The sequence below is a fragment of the Rhinatrema bivittatum genome, chromosome 13 (genome assembly GCF_901001135.1).
Source record: "Rhinatrema bivittatum chromosome 13, aRhiBiv1.1, whole genome shotgun sequence".
NCBI classification, from domain to species: Eukaryota; Metazoa; Chordata; class Amphibia; order Gymnophiona; family Rhinatrematidae; genus Rhinatrema; species Rhinatrema bivittatum.
Window position 1 is genome coordinate 64890560 of NC_042627.1, and position 27469 is coordinate 64918028.

The 27469-nt window shown below is 43.1% G+C and overlaps 1 protein-coding gene and 1 long non-coding RNA gene across 2 annotated transcripts in view; one reads left to right on the plus strand and one right to left on the minus strand.

The window, feature by feature from the left end:
* Positions 1-252: 252 nt before the first annotated feature.
* Positions 253-15050, minus strand: LOC115075455. The gene is made up of 3 exons (XR_003852519.1): positions 14965-15050; positions 12165-12288; positions 253-334 (listed from the first exon to the last, which is right to left on the minus strand). It is a non-coding gene; the product is annotated as an uncharacterized LOC115075455 (long non-coding RNA).
* Positions 15051-24422: 9372 nt separating this feature from the next.
* PDIA3 (protein disulfide isomerase family A member 3) overlaps positions 24423-27469 on the plus strand; it is a 52301-nt gene continuing 49254 nt past the window's right edge. The window contains exon 1 of the mRNA XM_029574836.1: positions 24423-24735. Coding sequence (XP_029430696.1) covers positions 24587-24735 — 149 coding nt within the window. The 5' untranslated portion in view covers positions 24423-24586. The remainder of the gene's footprint in view (positions 24736-27469) is intronic.

Below are 27469 nucleotides of genomic sequence, written 5' to 3' on the forward strand. Positions count from 1 at the left end.
GAAGGCGAGGTGGTCTGAAGGGGGCTAAAGTTAACGGAGGGATCCAGGGTCGTAGAAGGAAGAAGGGGCTCAAATGAGGGGAGGCAGATGGCTAAGGATTTAGGAAGGCAGAGCCAGCAGTCCCTCCATTCAAAGGCCAAAAACTTTGGTAAATAGCCAGATTTTCAGAGACGATGGCCTCTCTGCAAGCCTCCGATTTCATTTCTCTTCTTCTTTGTTTCCTCCTGGTCTCTCTCTCTGCCCCTTGGGACTGTTCGTCCCCGTTCCACTTGCCTGCCTGTCTCCGCTTCTCTTCTCGTTCTTGTAGGCATTCCTCTGCCATTCGCAGACAAAACTGTAATTTCAAGTGAAGGGATTACTGTTGCATGTTTGTAACACATTTCCCCAAAAAGCACATCTGCATTTGTACGGGGATGGTACTGGCGAATTTGCTTTCCGTGGGCAATCCCATTTTCCAGGTATCACATTTTTATTTTCAAAAAGTAATCGACTGTGTACCTACCAGGTCTTTTTGGAAAACTGTACATAGCAAGGCTTGAAAAATACTCTCTGCTAACCCATGAAAACTGAGCATTTTTTTGCAAGGTTTTATGCACAACAATATGAAATGTACTAACACTAGTGGTATTTAAATGATTGGTTCGGATCCCTGCACTGGTTTTTCAGACTAATATTACAGATGCATCTCCTCCCACCCCCATTCCAATAGTGAATGCACATTCACTGCTGTTTTTCTGTTTACACTAAAAGAGCAGAGTGCATGCATATTCCACATTCACCTGGGAGTAACTAATCTCACTCAAGAGAATTGGCTTTGTGGAATGGCCACTAGATGGAGCTCTTAATCTTTCAGCGCACACACACGCAACAGCTCAGAATTTGCTACAACTGGTAATGTCTAATGAGAATAATAATAAGAGACAAGAGAGTATGTGCCGTGTCTGTGTATCAGTAACCCTGACCGTAAAAGTTGGGGCCCAGCGTTGGTAGTCTCTGAATTCAATCCCCCCCCCCTACAAACACACTCTCCCTGCTGTCACGGAGAGCAAAGTTGCCTTCTGTTAAGGATAGCAGCAACTACCACTCCGTGCAGACCACTCCCAAGCCTATATGTAAACTATGGGGCAGATTTTAAAAGCCCCACGCGCGCCGAGCCTATTTTGCATAGGCCCAGCGACGCGCGCAAAGCCCCGGGATGTGCGTATGTCCCGGGGCTTGAAAAAAGGGGCAGGGCGGGACTGAGGCCTCCGGCACAGCAGCAAAGCCGGGGGATTGTGCACCGGCAGCTGGCCGGTGCACGCAAGTTACGCTTACCAGAGGTGGGGGGGCCGAAGGAAAGTTCCCTCAGAGGCCGCTCTGCTTTCGATCTCGGAGGGAACGGGGAAAGCCATCGGGGCTCCCCTAGGGCTCGGCGCGCGCAAGGTGCGCTAGCGCGCACCCCCTTGCACACGCCGACCCCGGATTTTATAACATGCGCACGGCTGCACACGCATGTTATAAAATCAGGTGTAGGTATTAAAATCCGGCCTTATATGTGTAGCAGAAAAGTTACCTCAATTCTTTATTTCCATTCTCAGGGCAGCAGGACTCTGTTTGTTTGTTGGTCCCATGCCGTTTTGAATTCCAGTACCGTTCTTTTCTTCGCCACTTCTTCTTCCAGGAGGGCAATCCATGTATCCACCAACCTTTCCATGCAGAAATACCTGACATTGTTCCTGAGCCTTTCCCCTTGGAGTTTCTTATCGTGACCTCTAGTTTTACAGCTCCCTTTTCATCTGAAGAGATGTTTTTTTTTGTGCATCATTAATTCCTTTTAGGCATTTGAAAGTCTGTGGTGTATCTCCTTTCTTCCAAGATTTCCATATTAAGATCCTTCAGTCTCATCTCATAATGCGTTGCGGGCGGATCCCACACCATTTTGGTTGCCTCTCTCTGGACTGCTTCCATTCAGTCCTTTATCCTTTTTTTGAGATGAGGTCTGCAGAACTGAATGCAGTACTCTAGGTCAGGCCTCACCAATGATCTGTACAGGAGCATATTACCTCCTTTTTTTTTTTTTTCTGCTAGTTGTACTTCTCTCTATGCAGCCTAGCAACCCATCGGCCTTAGCCACCACCTTATCATATTGCTTCTCTACTTTCACATCATCACACTATCACCCCAAGGTCTCTCTCCCAGTCCGGGTTTGTCAGTCTTTTGCCTCCCAAAACACGTGGCTCCTTCAGATCGCCAGGTCCCAAATGCTTGACTCTGCACTTCTTGGCATTGAATCTCAATTGTCAAACCTTTGACCACTTCTTCAGCTTTTTCTAGATCATTTCTCATTCAACCACAGAAAACTGATGCAGAGATTCAGTAAGGCACTGGTTGGTTATGAATGTTTGTGGGAAAGGTACAAAAAGAAAAAACTCACTGAGGTCTGCAACATGAAAGTAAGTAAGAAGCATTAAGTTGCTGAATGTGCAAGGTAATTTTCCTAGCGTGTAGCAGATGGACTCAGAACCAATGGGTATAGTGTACTCTTGATAGCAGGAGACGGATCAGATTTCAATCTGACGTCAGCCCTAGTACATGTACCCCTGCAGTACCTTATTCTAAGGTAAAAATATCACTTACATTATATTTACATGCACTGCTGTGATGCCAACCAGAAATCCCTGCAAAAAAGACACTTGGAACCCATATGGTATTAGGCCAGTTGTAACGTGTGTTGTGCATGAGCTTGATCATCCAAAAACCCTAAAACACTACTACACTTCCTATTAGGAGAAAACCTCACCTCAATCACACGTGCAGAACATAAATAGACCCTCACCAAATACAGACTAAAGCAACCATAAAGTAGAAATATAAATGTGACAAAACCTGAACTAGAAACACCAAGAAGCCAGACTCTCTATGGAGTGGAACAATAAAAACCAGAACCATCACCATTCCTCAAAGATCAAACAATAAAATCAAGAAATAAAATAAATACATAATCATAATAGTAATAATCCAAAAACAGATGACAAATAAAAGATCAAATACTTAAAAACTTACATACATTTTTTTTAAATGTCCCAAACGCCAAATAAATCTTTCAAAACAGCAGAAACATCAAATTCAACCCAGAAAATAAAACTAAAAAGGATTTTAAGAATTCACACTCTTCCATACCTGGGAGCTTTCGATTTCTAGCCACCCTGAGATTGTCATGGATTAGTGGGAGTGAGGTGCACAAATTTTCTCCTCATTTATTTATTTGTTTGTTTGTTTGTTTGTTTTGTTTATTTAAAAAGATTTGTTGATCGCATCCTCCAAGGTTTGGGGCGGTTTACAATAAAACAAGCATAATAAATTTAGTTTATAGAACATTATATACATGTAAAATAGTTACATTAACATACAATCAAAATGAGTAGACATCAACAGGGTAATGGGGAAATACAGACAGATTGAGGTGGAAAGTCATGTCAGCAAATATAGACAGATAAGATTAAAAAAGGTCTTTGAAAGCTTGTTTAAATAGGTGATGTTTTAAAACTTTCTTAAAATCTTGCTTGTTATTTAGAATTCTTATAGAGTTGGGTATGGAGTTCCATAAAATGGGGTCAGCAATGGAGAGAGCCTGCTCTCTTGTTATGTTGAGTCTCGTTGCTTTGGGGATCTGAAGGAGGGAATGGTTTTGGGATCGTGAAGGGGTGAAGAATTGTGGAGAGCCAGGGGCTATTATTGTTGTGAATGAGATTGTGTAGGAGGATGATTAGAATTTTGTACTTGATCCTCCAGGAAATCAGTAACCAGGGTAGTTTTAGCAGGACAGGGGAAAAATGATCATGAAGGCTGGTGTTAGGAGACGTGCTGCTGCATTTCGAGAAAGCTGAAGAGGTTTAATTGAGGTAAGCGGAAGGCCGAGATTTAGAGATTGCAATGTTGTTCGAAAGGCAGTTGGTTCAAAGAAAGGCTTAATGTGCCTGAGAAGACATAGTTTATAAAAGGTTGATTTGACTACTGATTTGACATGAGCTCTCATGTCAAGTTTGGAATCAAGAAGAATGCCAAGGTAGCGGGCAGTGAAGGAAATCTTGATGGGTATATTATTAACAGATATGTAGCTAGGGATATCAAATGAGGGGCTGCAGAGTATTAAGATTTCTGTTTTGAGAGATTCAAGGAGAGTTTGTTATGAAGTAATGAGAACAAGGTGATAAACTGGGATGTGAAATGCCATGATTTCCAGGTAGGGAAAGAGAATTTGGCATATACATACGATGAGACCCCTAAAGTGGAAAGTAGCTGGCAAATAGGGGTGATGTAGATATTAAATAAAGCAGCAGAAAGGGCTGAACCTTGAGGTATGCCAGTGTGGAGAGGAAACCAAGAGGTAGCAGAGTTTAAATGTACTTGCTGAATTAGATTATCCAGGTAGGATGAAAGCCATGACATGACTGATCCAGAGAAACCAATATTCTTGAGGCGAGAAAGCAGAATTTCATGGTTGACGGTATCAAATGCATCAGCTAGATCATGAAAGATGGATACATAAGATGTTCCAGAGTCAAAGCCTCAGTGAATTGTATCAGTACTTTCCTATATTTGCACACACACAAGTCTCTCAGAAAAACCCGCAGGCATCTCTAGCTCTTCTTTTTTTGGGATCTACCAGCAGCGCCAGGCCCTCATCTTCCTTTCATCTGCTGGCAGGTTGGGACACACACACTCACACTTGTCATTCCTCCACTGCTGCCGTCAGCCTGAAATCTTCCTTGGGGAGAGCACCTCCTCCTGCATGCTGGCCCCGTGATAATTCAACACTTGCAGTGCCAGCACTTCCTGTATTTTCACCGCGGGATGAGTGTTGAATTACTTGAGGAGCTGCAGAATGGTCTTCTTCCACCACTGGTGGAATGGAGCCTGCTGGGGCCTGCACGGGCTTTCTGATTCTGCTGTCACCAGTGGGATTGGGTCCACTGGCTGTAGCATGGGCCTCTCCTTGCTCCTGAGGCCCCCCCCCCCCCCCCCCAGGAGTGCCACCCTGTGCAATTGCACGGTTTGCACAGCCAGTCTCACTGGGCCTCCCAAGGGCCCGTTCTTGCTGTTCCAGGCTGCCTGTCATAGGTTAGCGAAAAAAAGGCTTCTTGCCAACAAGAGTGTTGGCATTGTTGTTTGTTTTCCCTTTTTTCATTAGAGGCTGCCCCAAGTGTGAGGACTGTCATCTTGCTTGTCCTTGGACAGAGCAGAGTTGCTTACCTGTAACAGGTGTTCTCTGAGGACAACAAGATTTCCATCTTCATGAAACCTACCCACCTCCCTGTGGAACTAGTTTCCCAAAAAAATAAATAATTTAGCAATGAAGAAACGTTAAGAGACTAAAGGGACCCCCCCCCCCCCCCCCCCCATGGACATGTGGTATAATGGCATGCTCACAAAAGCTCAGTCTAAGTTCTAGAAACTTTTGACATTTTTCCATGCTAGGCTCCATCGAATGTCACCCATGTGCAAGGACAGACATCCTGCTGTCCTCGAACACCTGTTACAGGTAAGCAATTCTGCTTTAGTATGGGACAGAAAAATATGGTTCGAGCTAAGTCACAGAAAGTGCCGGATGGTTTCCATTTTGCTCACAGGGGCAAGCACTTTTTAAAACTGAATTTCCCTTCTGTAATAACAAAAATAATTCTAGCGCTGTCACAACTCGGGGTGACTGGACCCTTGAGGCTGATATTGGATTGATGCAGCCCAACTGGCGCACAGTACTAGTTAAGCTCCAATAGGCAGCAGCTGACCGGTGGGAAGGGGCTGGTCCAGAATTTCAGCAGGCAAGATTCTGCCCGACTGCATGCAGGAAAGGGGGGTAGGAACAAGGCCGGAACACCAAGGATAAACTGGACCACTGATGTGACAGCGAGGCAGGGCTGGAACATCACCGATGAGCAGAATCAGAAACTACACAGGATTAAGGATCAGGACCTATTGCTCAGACACTCACCAAGGGAACTGAGCTCCCTTTTATTTCAGTGTAGCAGTGATGGCAACAGTCTGCAGTGCAAGACGTCCTGGAGGCTGGGCCTATAAAACTGGTGAGTGCTGCTTAGTCTTGGTTTAGGCCACCGAAAGTAGCCCCAAAGCAGGATGCTGGCAACCCTGCTGGGACACGGTGGCACAAGGGGAAGAGACACTATCCAGGGTGTAGCAGCCTGGGATCAGCAGCATGTTACAATAGGATCAATATTCAAAGGGATCTAGCCTTGAGGGGGGCGGGTGGAAGAGGGGCGAGAAGGGAGTGGAAAAAGCATTGTGGATGTGGGGGCTGCAGTTGAGAGCAAGGGGGCTGAGGAAAGGGATGTTTTAGAGGGATGACAGAATGGGGGAGTGGGGTAGTGAGAGAGTCTCTGGAACTGCATTTTGCTGGTGGAAAATGGAGCTGCGGCTCTGCGCAGGCTGGGGGCTGTGTGGGGGGAGTGGCTGCCACACCGTTTTCAGGGCTGTAGATTGCTGGGCGGAGGAGGCCGCACATTGGCAGTAACATGACAGAGTGTTATGGGCACTGAAGCAGCTGTGCTGCTGCTGAGCATTGTGTGGCGGCGCCATCTGCTGTTTGTAATAGCCTTCCCCAAACTCAAGACTCCCTACCTGTTTTACTCGGCTACCACTCAATTTTTAGGGCTAGCTGGCTGAAATCTAGCTAGACAAGTTGAGCCGATCAGATTTAAGACTGCTTTCAGCCACAGCCTAGCCAGGTTGGTTATGGGTGAAATGTATCCTAAAGATAGCTGGCTATATCTTGGCCACTTGGTGGCCCTTTCCATATCTGCCCTATACTTTTTACCATAGCATGAATAACTGGCGTGAGTGATACTATACTTTTTTTTTTTTTTACACATTAACCTACATTTTTCAAACTTTTGTACAATGAAAATGATTAAAATAAATTTCACTATATTTACCAGCTGTGGTCTAGACGAGAGGATATTTGCTGTAAACAGGTGGAATGTAAGCTATTTAACTCTTACAGCTGTTTTGTCTGAAACTTTCTCTGATAGGCTGTGCATTCTCCACAGCGTGAGGAAAAAAAACCGTAAACAGAGTCTGATGTCTATGCCAGGCAAAATGGTAGAGACTATCATAAAGAACAAAATTGTTGAAAGTATAGATAGGCAGAGTTTAATGGGACAACGCCAACATGGATTTAACTAAGGGAAGTCTTGCCTCACCATTTGCTACATTTTTTTGAGGGCGTAAATAACCATGTGGATAAAGATGAGCCAGTTGATATAGTGTAGCTGGATTTCCAGAAAGCATTTGACACAGTCTCTCACGAGCTACTTCTTAGAAAATTAAAAAGTCATGGGATGGGGGCAATGTCCTATTGTGGATTGCCAACTGGTTAAAAGAAAACAGAGTAGGGCTAAATGGTAAATTTTCTCATTGGAGAAAGGTGAATAGAGGAATCTGCTCTAGGACCACTGCTTTTTAATATATTTATAAATGAGCTGGAAATGGGAACAACAAGTGAGGTGATCAAATTTGCCAATGACTCAAAATTATTCAAAGTTGTTAAATCCCAAGAGGCATGTGAGGAATTGCAAGAGGACCTTGCAAAATTGGGAGATTGGGCATGCAAATGAAATTTAATATGGACAAGTAACCCAACTTATACCTACACAATGCAAGGTTCCACATTAGGAGTCACCACTTAGGAAAAGGATCTAGATGTTATCGTTTGAAAATACATTGAAATGTTCTGCTCAGTGTACAGCAGCAGCCAAGAAAGCAAATACAATGCTAGAGATTAGGAAAGGAATAGAGAATAAAACAAAGAATATCATAATGCCTTTGTATTGCTCCATGGTGCGACCTCATCTTGTGTGCAGTTCTGGTCACCACATCTCAAATAGGATATAGCAGAATTAGAAAAGGTACAGAGAAGGGTGACCAAAATAATAAAGGGGATGGAACAATTTCCCTATGAAGAAAGGCTAAAGAGGTTAGGGCTGTTCAGCTTGGAGAAGAGACAGCTGAAGGGAGATATGATAGAGGTCTATAAAATAATGAGTGGAATGAAATGAGTAAATGTTAATTAGTTTACTGTGTGAAAAGCACGAAGACCAGGGAACACACAATGAAGTTACTAATAAGAGAAAATATTTTTTTTACTCAACGTATAATTAAGCTCTGGAATTTGTTGCCAGAGGATGTGGTGAAAGCTACTAGTGTATCTGCATTTGAGGCAGGTTTGGACAAATTCCTGGAGGAATAGTCCATAAACCATTATTAAGGTAGAGTTGCAGAAATCCACTTCTTATTCCTGGGATAAACAGCTTGGAAACTCTCTACTCTTGGGATCCTGCCAGGTACTTGTGACATGGATTGGCCACTGTTGGAAACAGGATACTGGGCTTGATGGAACTGTGGTCTGACTCAGTATAACAAGTCTTATGTAATATACTTTACAATAACATTTTCCAGCAAAATACTGAAATAACAATGCAATAAGACACAACAAGATGGCAGAACTATTATCAGTGCACATCATGTGGTCATCTTCGTGTCACATGGACCAGCACAGGAACAGCACCAGGGAAGAGAGAATGGAACTCGATATCTAGAATAATGTGATAGTTAAGACACTTCATTAAATCATAGCACGTACTTATTTTATTTAGTTTTACTTGATTATCTGCCTTTTGCTAATTCAGTTTAAAAAAGAAATACAAATGTTCACAATATACAGTTTAAAAAATGTAACCCATCCCATCCCCCCCCACACATCCAGTCTTATGACCTATTTCATAATGCTCAGGATTCAAAGACCTGTTTATAGAGCCACGACTTGACTCTTTTCCAACACCAGAGAAAACTTTTCTCTGTCTGAACATCACAGGGAAGTGTATTCCACAGGATTGAAGCCAGAGCTAAAGGTTAAAGCAACACGTCGCCTCCAAGTGAATCGCTGGAGAAAAAGGGACTGCCAGCAAATTCACCTGTTGCGATCACAAGGAGCACAAGGTTCGTAGCGCAAGAGCAATTCTGTCAGATGCGTCGGCCACCCTAATTTGAAACAGTGATAAACCATAATCAATATTTTAAACTTTACTGTGAATGCAAAGGAGCCAGAATTTGTTTAACACTGGCCCATCGTTTTGCTCCTGTTGACAATCTTGTGGCTGTGTTTTGGGAACATCTGTAATCGCCACACAGACACATTTGTAATACCCTGCTACAGTGTTGGCGCACCTGATGCTGCCTTCCTCTTCGTGGCAGGACGCTGCTGGCCTCTCTTAGCGCGCGTGCCAAACTCGAGACATTTAATGGGTCTGGGGCGGGAAAACCCCCACAGCACCCTTCCCAATATAAGGCTGCCTCAGATGCCCCTGTGGTGCCTCAGCAACAGGACCAGCTACCCCTGGTAGTGCACACTGCCAGCGGGTTCCTGCTGTCTGCCCAGCCTGGCAGACAGCAGCCTGTTTTCCTTTCTGCTTATTTAGCCCTGGTTTTGACCCTTGCTTGGACTTCCACTCTCGCCCGCCTGCTACCGACCCTCGCTTGTCCAGAGACACAACGTATAGGATATTAAAATAAGCAACCCAGTGTCAAAGAATGGCCAGATCTTTCTTATTGAAAACTGACTGTCTTTGGTGAATTTGATGCAGATGGTAGAAAATAATACAAATTATTGCTGACACTTGGGCTTCCGTGGTAAATTGTTAATCTAATTTAACCTCCACACTAGAGCCCATATCTTTTGGGGTTAAAGTGATACCAGCTATAGCTGGAAGAGTTATAAGTATTCTTCTTATCCACAAAGCCTCTGATTTAGAGGGATTTAACTTAAGTTTCCACAGGGAAAGCCAAGACACAACAGTGTTAAAGTAGGCATTATGTTTTCCAAACTTTTTTGGCTGCATTGATTCTACATGTGTCACTAGCTCTACATCATCCACAAAAAAGTGGCATTCTACTCCATATTGCAGTATTAATGTTGCTAATGGTACCAAATAAATGCTAAATAGACTTGGAGCAAGAATGGACTTCTGTAGGACCCAAAAACAATTTTGTTGAGTAGCTTGAATGCCATCTCGCACTATAGGTAAGACCTGATAAAAATTATTTCAACTATTGTAATACTGTACCAGCAAATCCTAAACAAGGTAGGTCATGATCAACAGAATAGAAGGCTACCGACCAATCTAAAAATATGAGGAGTGCATCTCTCCCCTCGTGTGCCTCCATTTGTATTTTGTTGATCATAGCAAGAAGAACAGATTCAGTGCTGTGACCTTTCCAAAATCTAGACTGTCTAAAATGGAAAGCTTTAACCATTGCTAGAGAATCTTAAATTTGATGGTAAATTGCTATTATCTTAGATATGGTAAAGTCGGCACAGGTCAATAGTGACTTGCATCTTTTTTTTTAAAAATACTGGACACACCAATGCTTCCTTTAAGGAAGCTGGCAATAGTCCCTGCTCCAAATTAGAGTTCATCAATTTAGCTAAATATGGTCCTAACCATAGTTCATTCTTTTTCACCAGCTTTGAAGGGAATCTAAAGGATAGGTTCAGAATCTAACCTCAAGCAGTTTCCCCTGCCCCACTACTGTCATTCTATGAAATGTATTAAATTCCATTTTTGGATTTTCTTGCTCTGTTACATACATTTTTCCTAATATACACAGTCCCTGAGTCATAAAGTAACTTACATTCAAATTAAGTTTCTAGTCTCTTAGTGTCAAACAAGTTTGCAAAAAATGTCATCAGACAAGCCCTGAATATTCCTGTTTGTCTCGTTTTCCTTCCTATCATAGATTCTACTCACTACTTGTCGCTACAACTATCTCCAATGATTTTCTGCTGAGCAAAGTTGTTCAGGGTGGCAGGGGGGATTTTTGTCAGCTTTAAGAGCATCCTTATATTTATATATATATGGGTCTTACAATCCTATTGATGCTCCTCAGTTACCTCTCAAAATGGCAAACCTGCTGTTGAAGTAAATGCAGACAAATTCTACCAGATAAGCCCCATGGTGTAATTTATTAACAGTAGCCTAGATGGAGCAACCACATCTACTATAGCATGCAAATTGGCATTCCAAAATCTCCATTAACTAGGATAAGTGCAGGAAATGGATTCAAATAGGCTGCTACCTTATACAAAAGATTCCTTTTACTCCTTTTATCCTCTTTCAACTGGTGATATTCCATGTGAGTATCCACTATAAAATCAACTCGAGAATGATCAGACCATGATGGTGAATTTATGGATATTGTATCCATCATAATAAAATGTTCTCTGTTGAGAGACATGAAGTAGCCGTTATGTGTGGGTGATGTCTAGGGATGGATTTTGACCTAGGCTGCCCCCCCCCCCACACACATACCTGACCTCTGCCTCTCTTCTACCCCCTCCCCCTCAATAGACCTCCAATTTCCCACTGGTGGACCTCCAAGTCTTCTGCTGCTTGTAGACTTACAATTCTCCTCTGGGCTTCCATGCAGGGAGCAGGACTTGAGCACATGGCTCAATCCCTGTGCTCATTGCCTTTTTCTAAGAATTCAGCTGGAGTCTGTAAAGTGGTGGTGGGAAGAAAAGGTTCAGGCAGAAATCGGGTTGGAATGGATTTGGTCTCAAGGTGATAGGAGGAATGGTAGCAAGATTAGAGGTCCACGGGGCAGGAAATTTGCTGCCCCTATTCCCCACTTTCCCAAATTGTACTACTCTAGGCCTATTGGAAAATCCAGGCCTGGTGGCATTATCTGATGGCACCAACACAGACCCATCTTTCAAAGGTTCCGTAAATCTTTACTGAACATGCATGGGAGTTCCCTTACACTGTCTCATGAATCAATTTATACTGATACAAACAAATCAAGGAACCTTGATTTACACCGTAGATGTGATTGACAAAACTATAAAAGAAGGAAAAGAAACGTAACGTAGAAAAAAAGTCACATCATATGCTTAGACCAAATACGATAGAATAAGAGAAAAATATAACACTAGGAATAGAATTACAGTACAAGTAAATCTAACATAAAAGTATTCAAGTGATGTTTTAACTAACCTCAGCTATCAAAGGGGAGGGATCAGCTAACTGTTCCCTATTCTAAAGAAAGCCTTCTAATTGATTTAGGATCAAAAACACAAAAAAATATCTAATCATGGAGACTGACCTGGTACTCACATGGATACTGAAGAAAAAAAGAAGATGCTCCTAGAGGAATTACTGTCTGTGCTTTTCCTTAGGAAAGATTTTCGTTTCAACTGAGTCACTCTGGTACCATCTGGAAATAAGAAAATCCAACCACCTAGAAATAAATTATTTTTAAATTAGAAAATAATTTTCATTGGCTAGACCTTATCAATTTTTCTGAAAAGAAAGAAAATAAACCACAATTATCTGGGACACCTGAGAGAGCTCAGAAAGATCCTCAGAAAAAGAAGGTACAGCACTCTAGGGCAGTGGTAGGCTCTTAAAGGTTTTTTATTCTGGCCCGCCTATCACTTGGACACTCTCCAGGATGTGTGGTCCACCGATCTGCCTACCTGACATCATTGTCAAAGGCCAAGTTATCGCCCTTGATGACGTTCAACGCTTGAGAAGGGAGGTAGGAGCATCGGTGCATTTTAATGCTGCGTTGATGGGGTTCCCACCCCCCCACCAGTAAGTAGAGGCCCCGTTTATTGGTGCGCAGGCGAGATTCCCTCCCTCCGGCCAGCGAGAAGAGACCCCGTTCTTTGGCGCTGGCAGGGTTCCCACTGCCACCAGTGAGGAAAGATCCCATTCATTTGTGCTGGTGAGGTTCCCAGCCAGTGAGGAGAGGCCCCACGCTGCTGTGAAGAGTAGTAGGGGAGTAAGGGAAGGGACAGAGAGGAAGGCATGGGAAGGGACAAAGAGGAAAGGAAGGGAAAGTGGTGAGGATGCTGAGTAAGTGAAATAAAAGGGACATGAATAAGTGGGAAGAAGGTGAGTGACAGAGGGAGGCAATGTGTCAGAGAAGGGGATGAGTGGGTAGGTGAGAGAGAGGGGCTAGTGACTGAGTGGGAAAGGGTGAAAATGAGAAACAGAAGAGGGTGAGTAGGAGTGAGGGGGTGAGTGACAGAGGAAAGGAGATTGAGTGGGAGGGTGCATGACAGAGGGGAGTGAATGGGAGTACGAGTGAGTGACAGAGGGAAGGGGAGGAATGGGAGGTGTGAATTACAGAGGGAAGTAGAATGAAGCAAGGGGAAAGGGTGAGTGGAAGTGAGGGAGGGAGTGATAGGGAAAGGAAGAGGGTGAAGGGGTTTAGTGACAGGGAAGGGGATGGGAAAAGGGAGGAAGGAAGCAGAAGAAGAGAGGGTAGAAGTGTGAATGAGCATGCGTGTATATGAGAAAGGAGGAAGTCTGTGTCTCTCCTCTCCTTCCCCCTACTAATCCAAGACTACAGTCTCAGGGTGACTGGAAATGAAAAGTTTCCAGGTATGGAGAGGGGGTGGGATTTTTTTTTTTCCTTATTAGTTTTAATTATTGGGTGTTTGATATTCTGCTGTTTTGAAATATCTGATTGATTTTGGGGAAATGTTTAAAGTTTTTTTTTTTATCCTTATTCTTAATTATTAGATGGTGTTCTATTTGTCATCTGTTTTGAAATGTTTTTATTAGTATGGTTTCCTCATTGTTGTTTTTTTTATTTCTTAACTTTGTTTTATGAGGAATGGTGATATTTCTGTTTTTGATTTATTGCACTGCATAAGAGTCTGGCTTGAGGTGGTTTCCAGTCCACTTTTTATGTCTGCTATTTATACTTTATGGCCTGCATTTGTGACTGAGGTGAGGTAGTCTGCTAGCTGAGAAAATGCCTTCTACCTCCTGGGCTGAAGGTTTTTCTGGTTTTGTTAGACGCTGGGATCTATGATAGAAGTGGTCCCTTGGGTGCTAAAAATGATGGCGCTTAAGCCTACTGGATGCTGAAATGCCTGCAGCAAGTGGTGGAGATTTGATTGCTGTCTCGGGGTCCAGCCCCTCCCCACCCTACCCCATCCTCCAGCCCTCATTGCGCTCGATAACTTGCAGTGTGGCCCCAGCACAATAATGTTTGCCCACTCCTGCTCCTAGGGGGTACTAGTTGCTTGATCTTTATTCCCCCTGGTAGAAAGGTAAAAAACCTTAATCTAGGGAATTGATTCAGAGGAAATTGAAAAAAATGTGAATCGGTTATTTACTCTTTCAGATAATAGAAGGACTAGGGGACACTCCATGAAGTTAGCATGGGGCACATTTAAAACTAATCGGAGAAAGTTCTTTTTTTACTCAACGCACAATTAAACTCTGGAATTTGTTGCCAGAGGATGTGGTTAGTGCAGTTAGTATAGCTGTGTTTAAAAAAGGATTGGATAAGTTCTTGGATGAGAAGCCCATTACCTGCTATTAAGTTCACTTAGAGAATAGCCACTGCCATTAGCAGTGGTAACATGGAATAGACTTAGGTTTTGGGTACTTGCCAGGTTCTTATGGCCTGGATTGGCCACTGTTGGAAACAGGATGCTGGACTTGATGGAACCTTGGTCTGACCCAGTATGGCATTTTCTTATGTTCTTAAATTTTTAATACATCAATATAGAACTTCCTAAGCATATCCTGAGGGGGTAACCATAGCAGCTTTGGGAAAATTTAGAATAGGCAAATTCATCCTTCTAACAGGATTTTCAAAATTCTCAAGTCTTTGTTACATCACATTGATTCACATAAGAGACTCTTCAGCCACATACAGATTCAATTTTATCAGTATGAGTCTGAAGAGTCTCTTTATGTGACTCAATTTGCCCTTGTAGATCTTTATTATGTCTATTTTGACAGACAAAGATTTCTTCAATCGTTTGATAGCATTCTTCAAAGTCTCTAATATGACTGGGGAAGTGCCCTCACGAAGGGAACAATGAGGATTAACAACTTGCACACCATCCTCAACCCAAATAAACAAGAAAAAGGCGACTCAGAGACTCACCCAAGCTTAGGTCTCGCATGTCTGTCGGCTGACTCTGGCCATCCCTGCTCCCATCCCATTTCTCTCTGGGAACTTCCTCCATGGTCCTGCACTCAGAACCAATACAACAAAAGCTCAATTACTATTGAATTTTAAGTGAGCTTCCTGTAAAGATGGAATAGATAAAAGATCCCCTTGAGATGAACGAAGTGTGGTCTTTATAGGATGTAAGATTAATTATTCTCTTCACATCCCATATCATTTAAATAGCCCAGGCCAATAGGATTCTCCTGTAATGGGGGGGGGGGGGGGGGAATAACCTCCTGGTCCCTAGATGTTTTCTCACAGTCTACAGGCCTTCTCTCGTGCTCTGCAGTATTTATTAATAATCAAGCTGGAAACAGAAGGGTGTTCCAGCATAACTTTACTGAAAGGTTTCTTTAGAAGTACAATATAGTAATTCATACAAGTATCTTTCCTTTCTCATGCTCTATAAAACAAAGTTACTTGTGGTAAGTCTGTGACTCTAGATTATCTTCCATAATAAGTTTTCAAACAGCTCCCTCTGCTCTGGTGATAGTTAAAATTCCTTCATGGGAGTTCTTTTCTGACAGGGTGACTAATCCAACTGTAACTCCCAATGTGTGAATTCTATTCCCTGAGTTGGTTAATCAAATTCTGTATCTCTCATTGGGCAAGAATTGGGAAATCAAGTTGCAATCACTTCCAGTTCTCATAGTGGAAGGCTGTGTAGAAAAACCTCCTTCAAAGTAAAATACAAAATACTCCAGCTCTTTCCTCCTTAAAAAAAGAGAAAGTCTGAGTTCTTCCCCTAGTTCAGGCCACAATATGTGGGCTAAGATTCCTTCTTAAGCAAAAATTTGGAACTCACATAACACACTCCTCACCCTCTAATGTTCAACTAAAAATCCACGCATTCATATATATAACCCCTGGCCTAGTGTCCCATCACAGAATCCCAGAGACCACACCTCAAGTTATGGGTTTAAAATGCTTAACTTTCTTCTGATGTTAATCTATGATCCCCTGGTGGGGGAAATTATCTTCTAGGTTCTGAGTGCTGTTATTAATGAAGTAAACATGACAGTTTCTTATATACAGCATTAATAATCACATGTCTTACCAGTTTACTATAGTTTTTGAACATATAAACAAACATGTTGATAAAGGTGAGCCAGTATAATGTATTTGCACAAGGCATTTCACAAAGTTCCTCATGAGAAACTCCTCAGGAAAACTGGGAGTTCACAGGATAGAAGGCAGTGTCCTATATAGATTGGTAACTGAATAAAAGACAGAAAATAGAGGTTTTATTTATTTTATTTATTTAACAGCTTTTAATATACCGGTGTTCGTGCGGGCACATCACGCGGGTTTACAATAAACTTGCGAAAGGAGGAAATTACAATAAACAGGGAGAGGGGGATGGGGCAGGTTTGAGAAAAAAGGGGGGGGGGGGAGGGGGGAGAAAGTAAAGGAGGAAGAAGATAGCAGCTGGGAAGTTAAAAGGAACGTAACATTATTTACATGAGGCAATAAAATGAGGGTTAAGACATTGTCACAAAGTTACAGCGGACATTGTCACAAAGTTACAGCGGATAATGAGGAAATATGGATTGCATGGAGTATATCTGTGGAGGCTTATTTACGGTAGTTATGTAACCGTCTCTTTTTTAGTCAGTAAGGAGGTCCAGACAACTGATCCGTAAAGATAGACTTTTATTGCCAGCAAGATGCAGCTAAGACAAAGGCTTAGTACAACTGCATGCCCCTCCCCTCCAGGAGCAGACTCTTATGCACTTTACAGTTCTTATCTTTTACACATGCGTTCTAAGCATTGCTGAGCAAGCATATTCCGGCTGAAGGGGCTACTGACCCCCTCCCTAGACACCCTGGAACTTTCGTGAAACTTCTCCCATGTTCTGCAGGAGAGGCTGCTGGGACTTGCAGTTCTGGAAAGGAATTCGCGAGTCTGCAGTAGTACAGCCCATCACATAATACATCCATTGTTCTAATCTAGGTTACAGCAGTGAAAGCTTATCAGAGAATAAGAACAGCGAAGCCAAAAAAAATGAAAATGTGCTGACAGAAAGTTTCTCAATGTCCTAATTACAGCTGTATTGCAGACTGTAAGTAAACCCGTCATGAAGCAGGGAATTCTGGTACATGAAGTCCTTTGTCAGGTTGAAGCGTTCAGACCCCTTCATTCCCCCCTTTGATACTTATCATTCTTTATGAAAAGTATCACACCATCACAACGCAACTGTGGAGCTGAAAGAAACAGAAACAAGAAAAATTAGCAATTTGAGTTCTCAGGGGGCCCTAATTTCCCAAACAGTCCGATGGTTTCTTCACGGGTTTGAGACGGATGGGCCCTATTGGCTCCACCCCCCTTTGTAGCCCGAACTTGTCATGTATGGGAAGATGGCCCAGGATAAAACATGAGGATGGTTAAACAGGTTCTATAGGCTCAGAGGAATACATGTACAGTGACAGAAGCTGCGTGGCGGTTTTGCATTCAGCAATGTCCTTCATCACCTGACGAAGGCGGTTTGAGCAAGAAAGGAATAATTCAGGGTCCTAAAAAACAAAACAGAATTAAACTGGCTGGGATAACAAACAAGCTCTTAAATCCACCGATCATGGAAAACCAACCACGGAATCCATTGGTCCAGTCCCAAGCACTATTCCATTGCTGGACAGGGACGTGTGCCATCTTGACCATGCGATCAGTGATGTCTTGGATAACCTTGTTTTGGTCATCTACCTGTAAACAACAATTGGAGAGGTTAAATGTTCCACAAACCCTCCTTCCTGGGCCAGAGGATAATCTAAAACCAATCTATTCTGGTACACTGCAGTCATAATTTTGGTATTTTGTTTTGCCCAGAGTTTAAGAGCGAAAGCAGTCGTTGGTGATGAGCTCCAGGACTGCCTGAAGCCTGATGATTCGATGCAATTAATACTGCTTGGAAGGGTTCCCGAGTTGCCCCTTTTTGCTGCTTCATCTGCTCTCTGATTTTCTTGACAATAGGGTTTGATTTCCTGGTGTGTGCTTTGCAATGCATTACAGCCACCTTGCGAGGTAGCCAAACTGCGTCTAGTAATTCACGTACTTCTGATGCATTGTTCAGTTGTTTTCCCTCTATAATGCTCCATGCACTTGAATTGTAAGAAAGGCATATTTAGAGTCTGTATAGATATTTACAGTTTTCCTTCTGCCAACTGCAGAGCTCGAGTAAGGGCAATTAGTTCAGCTTTTTGTGCAGACGTTCCTGGGGGAAGAGGTTGAGCCTCAACGATTTCATCTTCGGATACAACAGCATATCCAGCAGAACGTATCTCATGAATGATTTGGCTGCTCCCATCAGTTAATAAAGTCCAAGCTCCTTGCCAGGGTTGATCCCTCAGGTCTGGTCTACTGGAATGTATTGTAGTCATGACTTCTTCACAATCATGGGCAACTGGTTCAGGTGCCGGCATAAGAGTGGCCGGGTTCAAGTTTTTGCTGTCTTGTATTTGAATTTCAGGAGTTTCACATAACAGAGCTTGATACTTTACAAGACGTGAATTAGTCATCCATTTTGGCCCATGAGTTTCTAGTAGTCCTTGGATAGTATGAGGAGTTGTTACGTTCAAGGTTTGTCCAAAAGTTAATTTGACTGCTTCTGGAATTAGTAAGCATGCAGCCGCAATGCTTCGAAGACAACCTGGCCATCCTTTTGCAACATTGTCCATTCCTTTTGACAGATATGCAACAGGTCGTTCCTATGATTCTAGAGTTTGAGTCAATACCCCAATGGCCATTCCTTTCTTTTCATCGACGAATAGATGGAATGGTTTCATTACATCTGGCAATCCTAAAGCAGGTGGTTCAATTAAGGCTTCTTTTAGTTGACGTAAGCTTGCCAGTTCGTTTCCTTCCCATTGGAAGGGTTGAGATTCTGCCTCTTTACCCCGCAACTTGTCGTACAGGGGTTGGGCCATAACTGCATAGTTAGCAATCCACAGCCTACAGTATCCTGCAGCTCCAAGGAACACCCGGAGCTCTTTCTTGCAAGTGGGTACAGGTTGATCTCTTATAGAACTGGTGCGAGAAATCCCCAGACATCGGGTTCCTCCACGTATTTGGAAGCCTAAATACTCTACTTCCAATTCACAGATTTGCGCTTTCTTTTTACTTGCACGATACCCTTTTGAGTACAACGTCTTTAGCAGCTGAAGAGTGGATACCGCACATTCGAGGTACGTCTCTCGAAACAACAGAAGGTCATCCACGTATTGTATGACTGGCCCATACTTTACTTGATACATCTTTAAATCTTTTGCCAGTTGCTCACCGAACAGCGTAGGTGAGTGCCTAAACCCTTTAGGCAACCGAGTCCATGTGTACTGCTGCTTTACTCCAGTATCTGCATCTTCCCATGTGAAAGCAAAAATCTTCTGACATTCCTCCGCCACCGGGACGGAGAAGAAGGCATCTTTGAGATCAATGACACTGTACCACTTTGATGCAGGAGAGACTTGAGCCAAGATTGAATATGAATTTGGCACGAGGGCTACTAGATCTTCTACTTGACTATTCACTTTTCTTAAGTCTTGTACTGGTCGATAGTCATTAGATCCAGGCTTCTTTACTGGCAACAAAGGGGTGTTCCAAGCAGATCGGATTCGCCGGAGAATGCCCAAGTCGTACAGTCTCTGCAGATGTATCTGGATTCCTTGCCTGGCCATATATGGAATGGGGTATTGAGGTTGATTTATCACCTGTGCATTCTGTTTCATCTCTATCCATATGGGGGTAGCGTCGATAGCTATTCCTCCCGGGTTCTGTTCGAACCATACTTGGGGTAAACTATCCATCAGTTGTCTTCGTTTTTGTTGAGGGGGGTGTTGTTTTCATATCGATGTTCGATGGTTCGTTCGACTATGGGAAGATGTAGTCTCCATTCTTCTTGGAGGGGACAGATGAGTATCACTGGATGGTCCCCGAAGGAGGCTTTAACTACCCCTGTTGGTTGAAATCTCAATGTGGTCTGAGGCTTACACAGCAGGTTCCATCCGATAAGGGATACCATGGTCCCGCCTACTTGTATAGTTCATTCTTTCTGCAGAGGGGCAGTGAGTACCTGACCTGAGGCACCCACTATAGAAACAGTCTCTTTCGTCGGGGGGGCCGATTGGTGCAGTCATGACAGATCGTTGGCCTCTGAGTCCAACAGGCCCCTGATTTTTGTTGTGTTACCTCGTGGATCTCCACCAGAGGGTCAGTGGGGATTCTTCCCTCCCGGTCTCTTCAGGCTGTATGCTCCTTGTCGCCTCCCCCGCCATCTGCCAGTGGGGGTTGTCCGATCTCCTTCCTCCTCGGCCCTTTTGTGTCGGTGCAGGTCCATTTTTGTCGTTAGTATTCACTGCAGGGCTCCCGTATTTCTTTTGCCATTCTTCACAGTCTCTCTTCCAATGGCCTTCATTTTTGCAGTACGCACACTGATTCTTTCCCAAAGGGGGGGGGGGTCTTGTTCCCCCTCCTCTTCGCGGTCTGCCATTGTCTTGGCTCCTTCCCGTCCGCGTGTCCTCGAGAGCGGCGGCTAACAGTCACTTTCTCCTTCATGTCTCTACTTGCTTCTCTCTTTTCTCTTCCACTTCTCTATTTCCACATACCTGGTCTGCTATAGCTTTTAACTGGCTGAGGCTCATGCCCTCAAAGCCTTCGGCCTTCTGCAGCTTCTTTCGGATGTCGGGTCTCTATTATTAAGTTCCTGGTTGCAGGGACGGGCCCTTTTCTTCTCTTCCTGATCCCTGTTCCCATACATCTCAAAATACGATGAGTCATTAGTGAGAAGTTCCAACACTGCTTGTAGTCGGATAATACGATTTAACATATAGATTGGAGTTCTATATCCATAAGAACCATCTTCAGCCCAAGTGGCAGGGCCAGAAGCTGCAAAACATTGCTTCCTTCATACTTGTAAGTTTGGCATTGGGTTAATTCAATAAAGTCAACCTGGATCTGCAGGCAAGGATCCAGGGGGGGGCGCTTTAGGTGTGCAGGAGTGATGATCAAACCCTTGGAAGCCTTGTATCAATTACATTGCAAACACTAAGAACATATGGTAATAGCCAGAGCCCAGCCCCCACCAGTGGTAAAAGAACATAATTGCAATATATATATATATATATATGTGTGTGTGGGGGGGCTACTACTTTATCATTTGGGCCGACTCATATTTGCTCTTGTTCCTAATCTTGCATAGTGGCCCTTTCTCTTGCCCACAACTTCCAATAATCCTTATCTTGCGCCTGCCACTGAATCAAAATTTTTTAATATTAAGTCTTTGTTTTCTCCGGTTTTTTTTTTTTTTTTTTTACAAACGGCATCCTGTAATTCTCACAGTCAGCGCTGCACATGCTTGGCTGTCTTATCTTGCCAGTTCCTTAAAACAGGGAGTAGCTCTGCATATTTAACTACTGCTAGCCAAAGAAGCAACAAGAAAAACTTTAACAAAGAACCCATTCTTAATCATTTCTCTAAATTTCCCAGAGACAGCTTCAAAATAAACTGCGTCAGCAAAAGAGAGTTCATACTTTATCATGCGTTCCAATGTAACTTTTAAATAACAGATAATATATATGAGACAAGCATTGAAACGCACAGCCATGTTGAATGCACTACGCACTGGCTCAACGTCTTTTTTTTTTTTTTTTTCCTCTGGCTCGATTCCCTCCTCTCTCCTGTAATTATCTCTGCCGTTAACCCTTAACTGCCATCAAGTTCTAAACTTCAACACCAGTAAATGCATTCTCCAGTAATCAAATCAGTATTTTAACTTAACACTGTACATTAATTTGTTGTATAGTAGTCTTGTGCAGCATCTGTAAACCAAAATCTCTTCTTATTAGGGTTTAAAACAATTAAAAACAAAAAATCCCTGGTACATGTGCTTGCAATTCACAGATAACAGTTACATACATTACAATCCTTAATTAATAATGGGGACTTCCAGTTCCCCATTTTGTGCGCCTGAGCCACCATTACGAGGGCGGCTCCCTCCACTAACTTCTTTGCCCACGACGGAGGATTCTCAATAACTGCAATCCAAGCAGTTATGTACGGTTAATCCTCAGGGCAACCCGGATTCCCTTCTTCACTAACTATTTTCAGGACCCTTGTGGCCGTTTGGAAATTGAAAGTTCCTTCCGGAGGCCAATTTACACACAAACCGGGCCACCTATGGGTGCATCGTTGAATCATTCCGGGTTTAGTACATTTATGTCTATCGAACACTTCCCTATAGTGTTCCGTATTGACTTTTAATGGAGTAGAACCGCCCCCTCCCATTAGGATAGAATCACAGACAAAGGAGGGAAGGGAAGACGGATAGGTAAGGGGTCCGTATCCGTCAGACACAAAAGGGTCACTTTCACACAACAAGAAACCTATTCCCACTATCGTATGCGTTACTTCTTTTTCCTCTTTTTATGCGCGTGGCTTTCGGAATGCAATTCCTACCAAACCACCGCTTGGGGTGTGATCAAAGCCCCCTCGGTCCCCTCACGGATGGACCGGTTATTTGCTACTCTTTTAGCTATTCTTCACTTTTCCCATCATTCCCATAATACTCGCCTGCAGGGTTCTTCCGAACGTCATGAAAGCCTTCTTCCCAGATCACCAGCCCAAAGGTCTCAGAGGATCTCCGTGGAATGACCCCCTCAGATACCTGATCACTGAACTCAGCGGTGGCCACTCACCAGGCAAGTCTGGGGGATCACTCCGCCACAAAATCCCCTGGACCAACTGGGGGGCTAAAATAGCGTCCCCGGTACCTCCTGGCTGGCTCGCCAAATGTAACCGTCTCTTTTTTAGTCAGTAAGGAGGTCCAGACAACTGATCCGTAAAGATAGACTTTTATTGCCAGCAAGATGCAGCTAAGACAAAGGCTTAGTACAACTGCATGCCCCTCCCCTCCAGGAGCAGACTCTTATGCACTTTACAGTTCTTATCTTTTACACATGCGTTCTAAGCATTGCTGAGCAAGCATATTCCGGCTGAAGGGGCTACTGACCCCCTCCCTAGACACCCTGGAACTTTCGTGAAACTTCTCCCATGTTCTGCAGGAGAGGCTGCTGGGACTTGCAGTTCTGGAAAGGAATTCGCGAGTCTGCAGTAGTACAGCCCATCACATAATACATCCATTGTTCTAATCTAGGTTACAGCAGTGAAAGCTTATCAGAGAATAAGAACAGCGAAGCCAAAAAAAATGAAAATGTGCAATGTGCTGACAGAAAGTTTCTCAATGTCCTAATTACAGCTGTATTGCAGACTGTAAGTAAACCCGTCATGAAGTCAGGTTGAAGCGTTCAGACCCCTTCAGTTATGGCAAGTTATGAGACATATATATATATATATATATATATATATATATATATATATATATATGCTTTTTTTTTACAGCAGATAAGGCAGGTGAGGAGACAATTAGTTTTGACTAATTGTATAACGAAATGGTAATTTTTTTCAAATGGATAAAGAGTGTTAGTGAAGTGCCACAGGGATTTGTACTGGTACCTGTGCTATTTAGCATATTCATAAATGATCGGGGAAAAGGGAAGAGCGATTGAGGTGACCAAATTAGCAGCTAACACAAAACAGTTTTGAATCGTTAACAGCAGCCGATTGTGAGGAACTGCAGGACTTCCTGAGACTGGGCATCTATATGGCAGATGCAATTTACTGTGGACAAGTGCAAAGAAATGCACATGGGGGAAAAATTAATCTCTATTACAGGTACACAATGCCGTGTTCTGTTAGGAGTCACCACCCAGGACAAAGACCTTGGAGTTCTTGTGGCCAATGCCGTGAAACCTTCGGTTCAGTGTGCAGCGGTGGTAAAAAAAAAAAAAGAAACACTTGTTAGAAATTAGTTGGGAAGGAATAGAGAGCAAAACGGAGAACCTGTAGCGCGAGGACAATTGGAGGGTGGTTGCCTCATCTCAATAAAGAAAAGGCTGACAAAAATGATGCAGGGGAGGGTAAAGTTCCCTTATGCATAAAGGCTCGGTGATTTGAATCGTCCTATGTGGCCCTTCTCCTTAAACGTTTGGGAAGCTCTAATAAAAGAAACTGTACGGGAATTCCGTCCCCGGTTGCAGGAACCAGCAAGACTCCCATGCCCCGCTAGCCCGGCACCGAGGTAATCTGTTCCGGCCCGCTGGGTAACCTCGCCCCCCCAGCCAATCCCCTTAAAGAACGTTTGCCTCCGCGCCTAAGCATTGGTGCTTGCTCGTCTACCGCTCACCTAACCAGCCCGCCCTCGGTTCACAGCCATCTCCCCCCCACGTCCTTTGCTTTATTACCATTGGCTGCTGCTTCCCCCTCACCAACCGTTCCCGGCGTGACGTAAAGCTGAAGAGGGCCAATGACTGCCTGCCACACTGCGGGTTCGGGTCTTTCCGTGGTTACTTCCGGCGTGGCTGAGAGCGCTTTTTTTTTTTTCCTCTTTCTGCAGTGCGTCGCGAGCAGGCATCTGAACGCTCGCGTTGGCGGAAGGAGCCGCACCGGCGCGCGACCACCTACTTGCCTCTCGTCAAGCGGTGTGACCTCCTCCTCCCCCCCCACCTCGCCATGGCCTACCAGACCCAACTCCTCTGCACCCTGCTCCTCCTGGCAGTCAGCTCGGCCTTCGCCTCCGACGTGCTGGACCTAACCGACGACGACTTCGAGTCCGTCACCAAGCAGTACAGCCTTCTGCTTGTGGAGTTTTTCGCTCCCTGGTGAGTGTGGGAGAGGGCGCGGGGCACGAGAGGTTGGGTGAAGGCTTTTGTCAGGGGATCTAACTGTACTCGGGAATCTACTCCCGGTTCCTGCTGATGGGCGTCTCTCCCGCCTCTCTGAGGAGGAGTTGCCATGAGAACTGCTTTAGAGGTGCTAGGGTGGGGAGGGGGTTAATGGTGGTCGTTGACCGACGACCCTTGATTCTCGCTCAGATTGGCTGCGGGTCAGACTCCATGGTAACAAGCTGCCAGGGTTTGGGGGCCGGTTACCTCTCTTAGGATGTGGCTGCCGGCAGACTTTACTTTCGCTTGCTTTGGTGCTTGGGTTGTGATTTCGCTTTTTTTTTCGCAGCGGATTTGTGCGCACAGATAATTACATTTAATTCCTTTTTAGTGACTTTACAAGAACTGTTTAGGCGATTCCATATGTGAAGATTTGATTCTTACACGGAGTAACTCCTCTGCCGAGATTGCACGCGCCAAGATTTAATTTTGATGATAAAGAGTATTAATGAGAGTAAATCCTGTGGATTGTGTTTAGGTAATCTGAGAATCAGTTTCCCTTCTGACGCGTTCATGTTCGTTACTGATTTTGTTTTGCTAATGTCAAGCAAGCGAATAATTGGCCATCCAGCGTTTGTTATACTGTCCAATATCTTCATAGAAATGGATACATTTTATATTTGATTTTCTGATTTCTTTAGCTAGTGTCGATATGACATTTTTTTTGTAGTCTCCATTAGTAGAACGGGAAGTTTATAGGGATGTTCTTATGTACTGCGAGCTAATTAAATCTATCTGTTGCGATAATATTTTTCTGATCTTAGTAACTCTTCTTGAAAAAAAGCATTTTTTTCAACAAGTGCTGAGTGGCAACCTTAAAGAGAAAAAGCACACCAAACTAATTGCAAGAGCATCATGTACCTAATAGCATTGAAAATCTTAAAAGCAAGGTCAGTGGTTCTGTGAGATTCGATGTATTCTTATCACAATAGAGCAGCGACTGTTTATTCGCTTGATTGGGATTTGTAGTTTTGACGCATTGCTTTTTAACCCTGACTCTGCAGTGTTATGTCGACTCATGCACTACAGTTCCCATAATACCTCATACTACGAAGGACTCTTTGAAGAGGTCTTGGGTGGATCCTTGTTGTGGTGTCTGCTTCTAGTTGGCTGTAGAATGTTTTGTGTCGTCCTCTTATTGGTTGATATGAAAAGGAGGAAAGGTTAAGTTTTCCTGTATGTGTAGTTGTGCAAGCAGGATTTTTTATTTGGCATTTGTGTTCAACTTCCTTTATCAGCATGATGGGGCCATGAACTTTTCAGTTTGTTTACAAATAAGGTCATCCCACACAGTTACATTTCTGCAACTAAAATTACAAAAGCAGAAGCATACCCAGTATTTTTATAAAACCTAAATACATTGTACCCCCTGGCTTTATTGCTTTATTAACATTACAGCAGACTATTTCTAAGATTCTAGCCAGGCCCTCATAAGAATGTATTAGACTTGAGTTGTGTATCAGACAACCAAGCACTTGCTGTGTTTATACTTTTTTTTTCTGATCCCAGTTCAAGCTTTTGAATATGGAAGTTTATTCCTTGAAAATCAGCTGCTTTAAAACTTGCAGATCTGGTAGTTGATGCATTTACATACTTGTAATAAAGATCTTAGTTCAACTGATTATAGCTTTTATAAAACATTTATTAGAAATGTATCTTTCTCCAGATCTAGCAGTCTGCATTCATGATACCATTTTAACTCCTCGCTGTTCTTTAGTTTGTAGGTGAGAATTGTCATCCACATCCCTATGCTAAAGCAAATCACTATTTGAGTAAATAGCCTTTTGAAGATTGAAAGTTTGCTAGCTTGATTTTTATTAGTAAACTTTGTTCAGTATCGTAGCACTGAACTTTCATCGATGTGTAGCATATTCCCTGCTTAGTTTTCAGATATGTATGTGTTTTCCATAAAATGTTATACTAAATTGTTTTATATGGTGCTAAACACAAATACTAAAGAGAAGATGTTTTCTACATAACACAAAAAAATATTGGCACACTCTTATATAATACTAGGCTTCTTTAGATTGTTAGTACTTGATTGCATTTCCTATTCATCCTAGTTCTTTGACATGGCCATGCATGTTTCTTAAACATAATTTATACATACTTTTGCTGTGGCTACTTAGGATTTTGATCAGGATTTACATCATAGTAACACTTTTATTTGGTATAGGGAGGGAGATAGTTTAATAGTTTGGATAAGTAGGATGGGGTTTTCAAAGTCTTTAAGCACTTTCTATCCTTAAAAGTATACCTCAGGTTATAAATGATCATAATTTCAGCTGGTGGTTAAATATCGAATGTTAATACTGTGCTTTTAAAAGACAACCAAACTTCTGTATTGAGCTGGGCTCTATTCTCATCAGAACTGAGAATTTTTATTGTATAATTGCAGAAAAGTCTCAAAAGGTTTTGCTGTTTACATTTTGTAACTGTTCTTTGATAGGTGGCTTTTTTTTTTGTGAACTTTGTAGGAATCTTTGGCTGCTGGAAAAGGATATCTATTACTATTACAAACTGTGGGGTATGCTAATATGAACTTTGAAGCTACCATATTTTGCAAACTGTCCAACTTTTATTAATGTTCTTTCAGCAGAGAATTAAAGAAAGTATCAATACTGATTAGTTTCTTCAAAATGTGTGGCAGTTTTCTTGGATTTACTGCAAG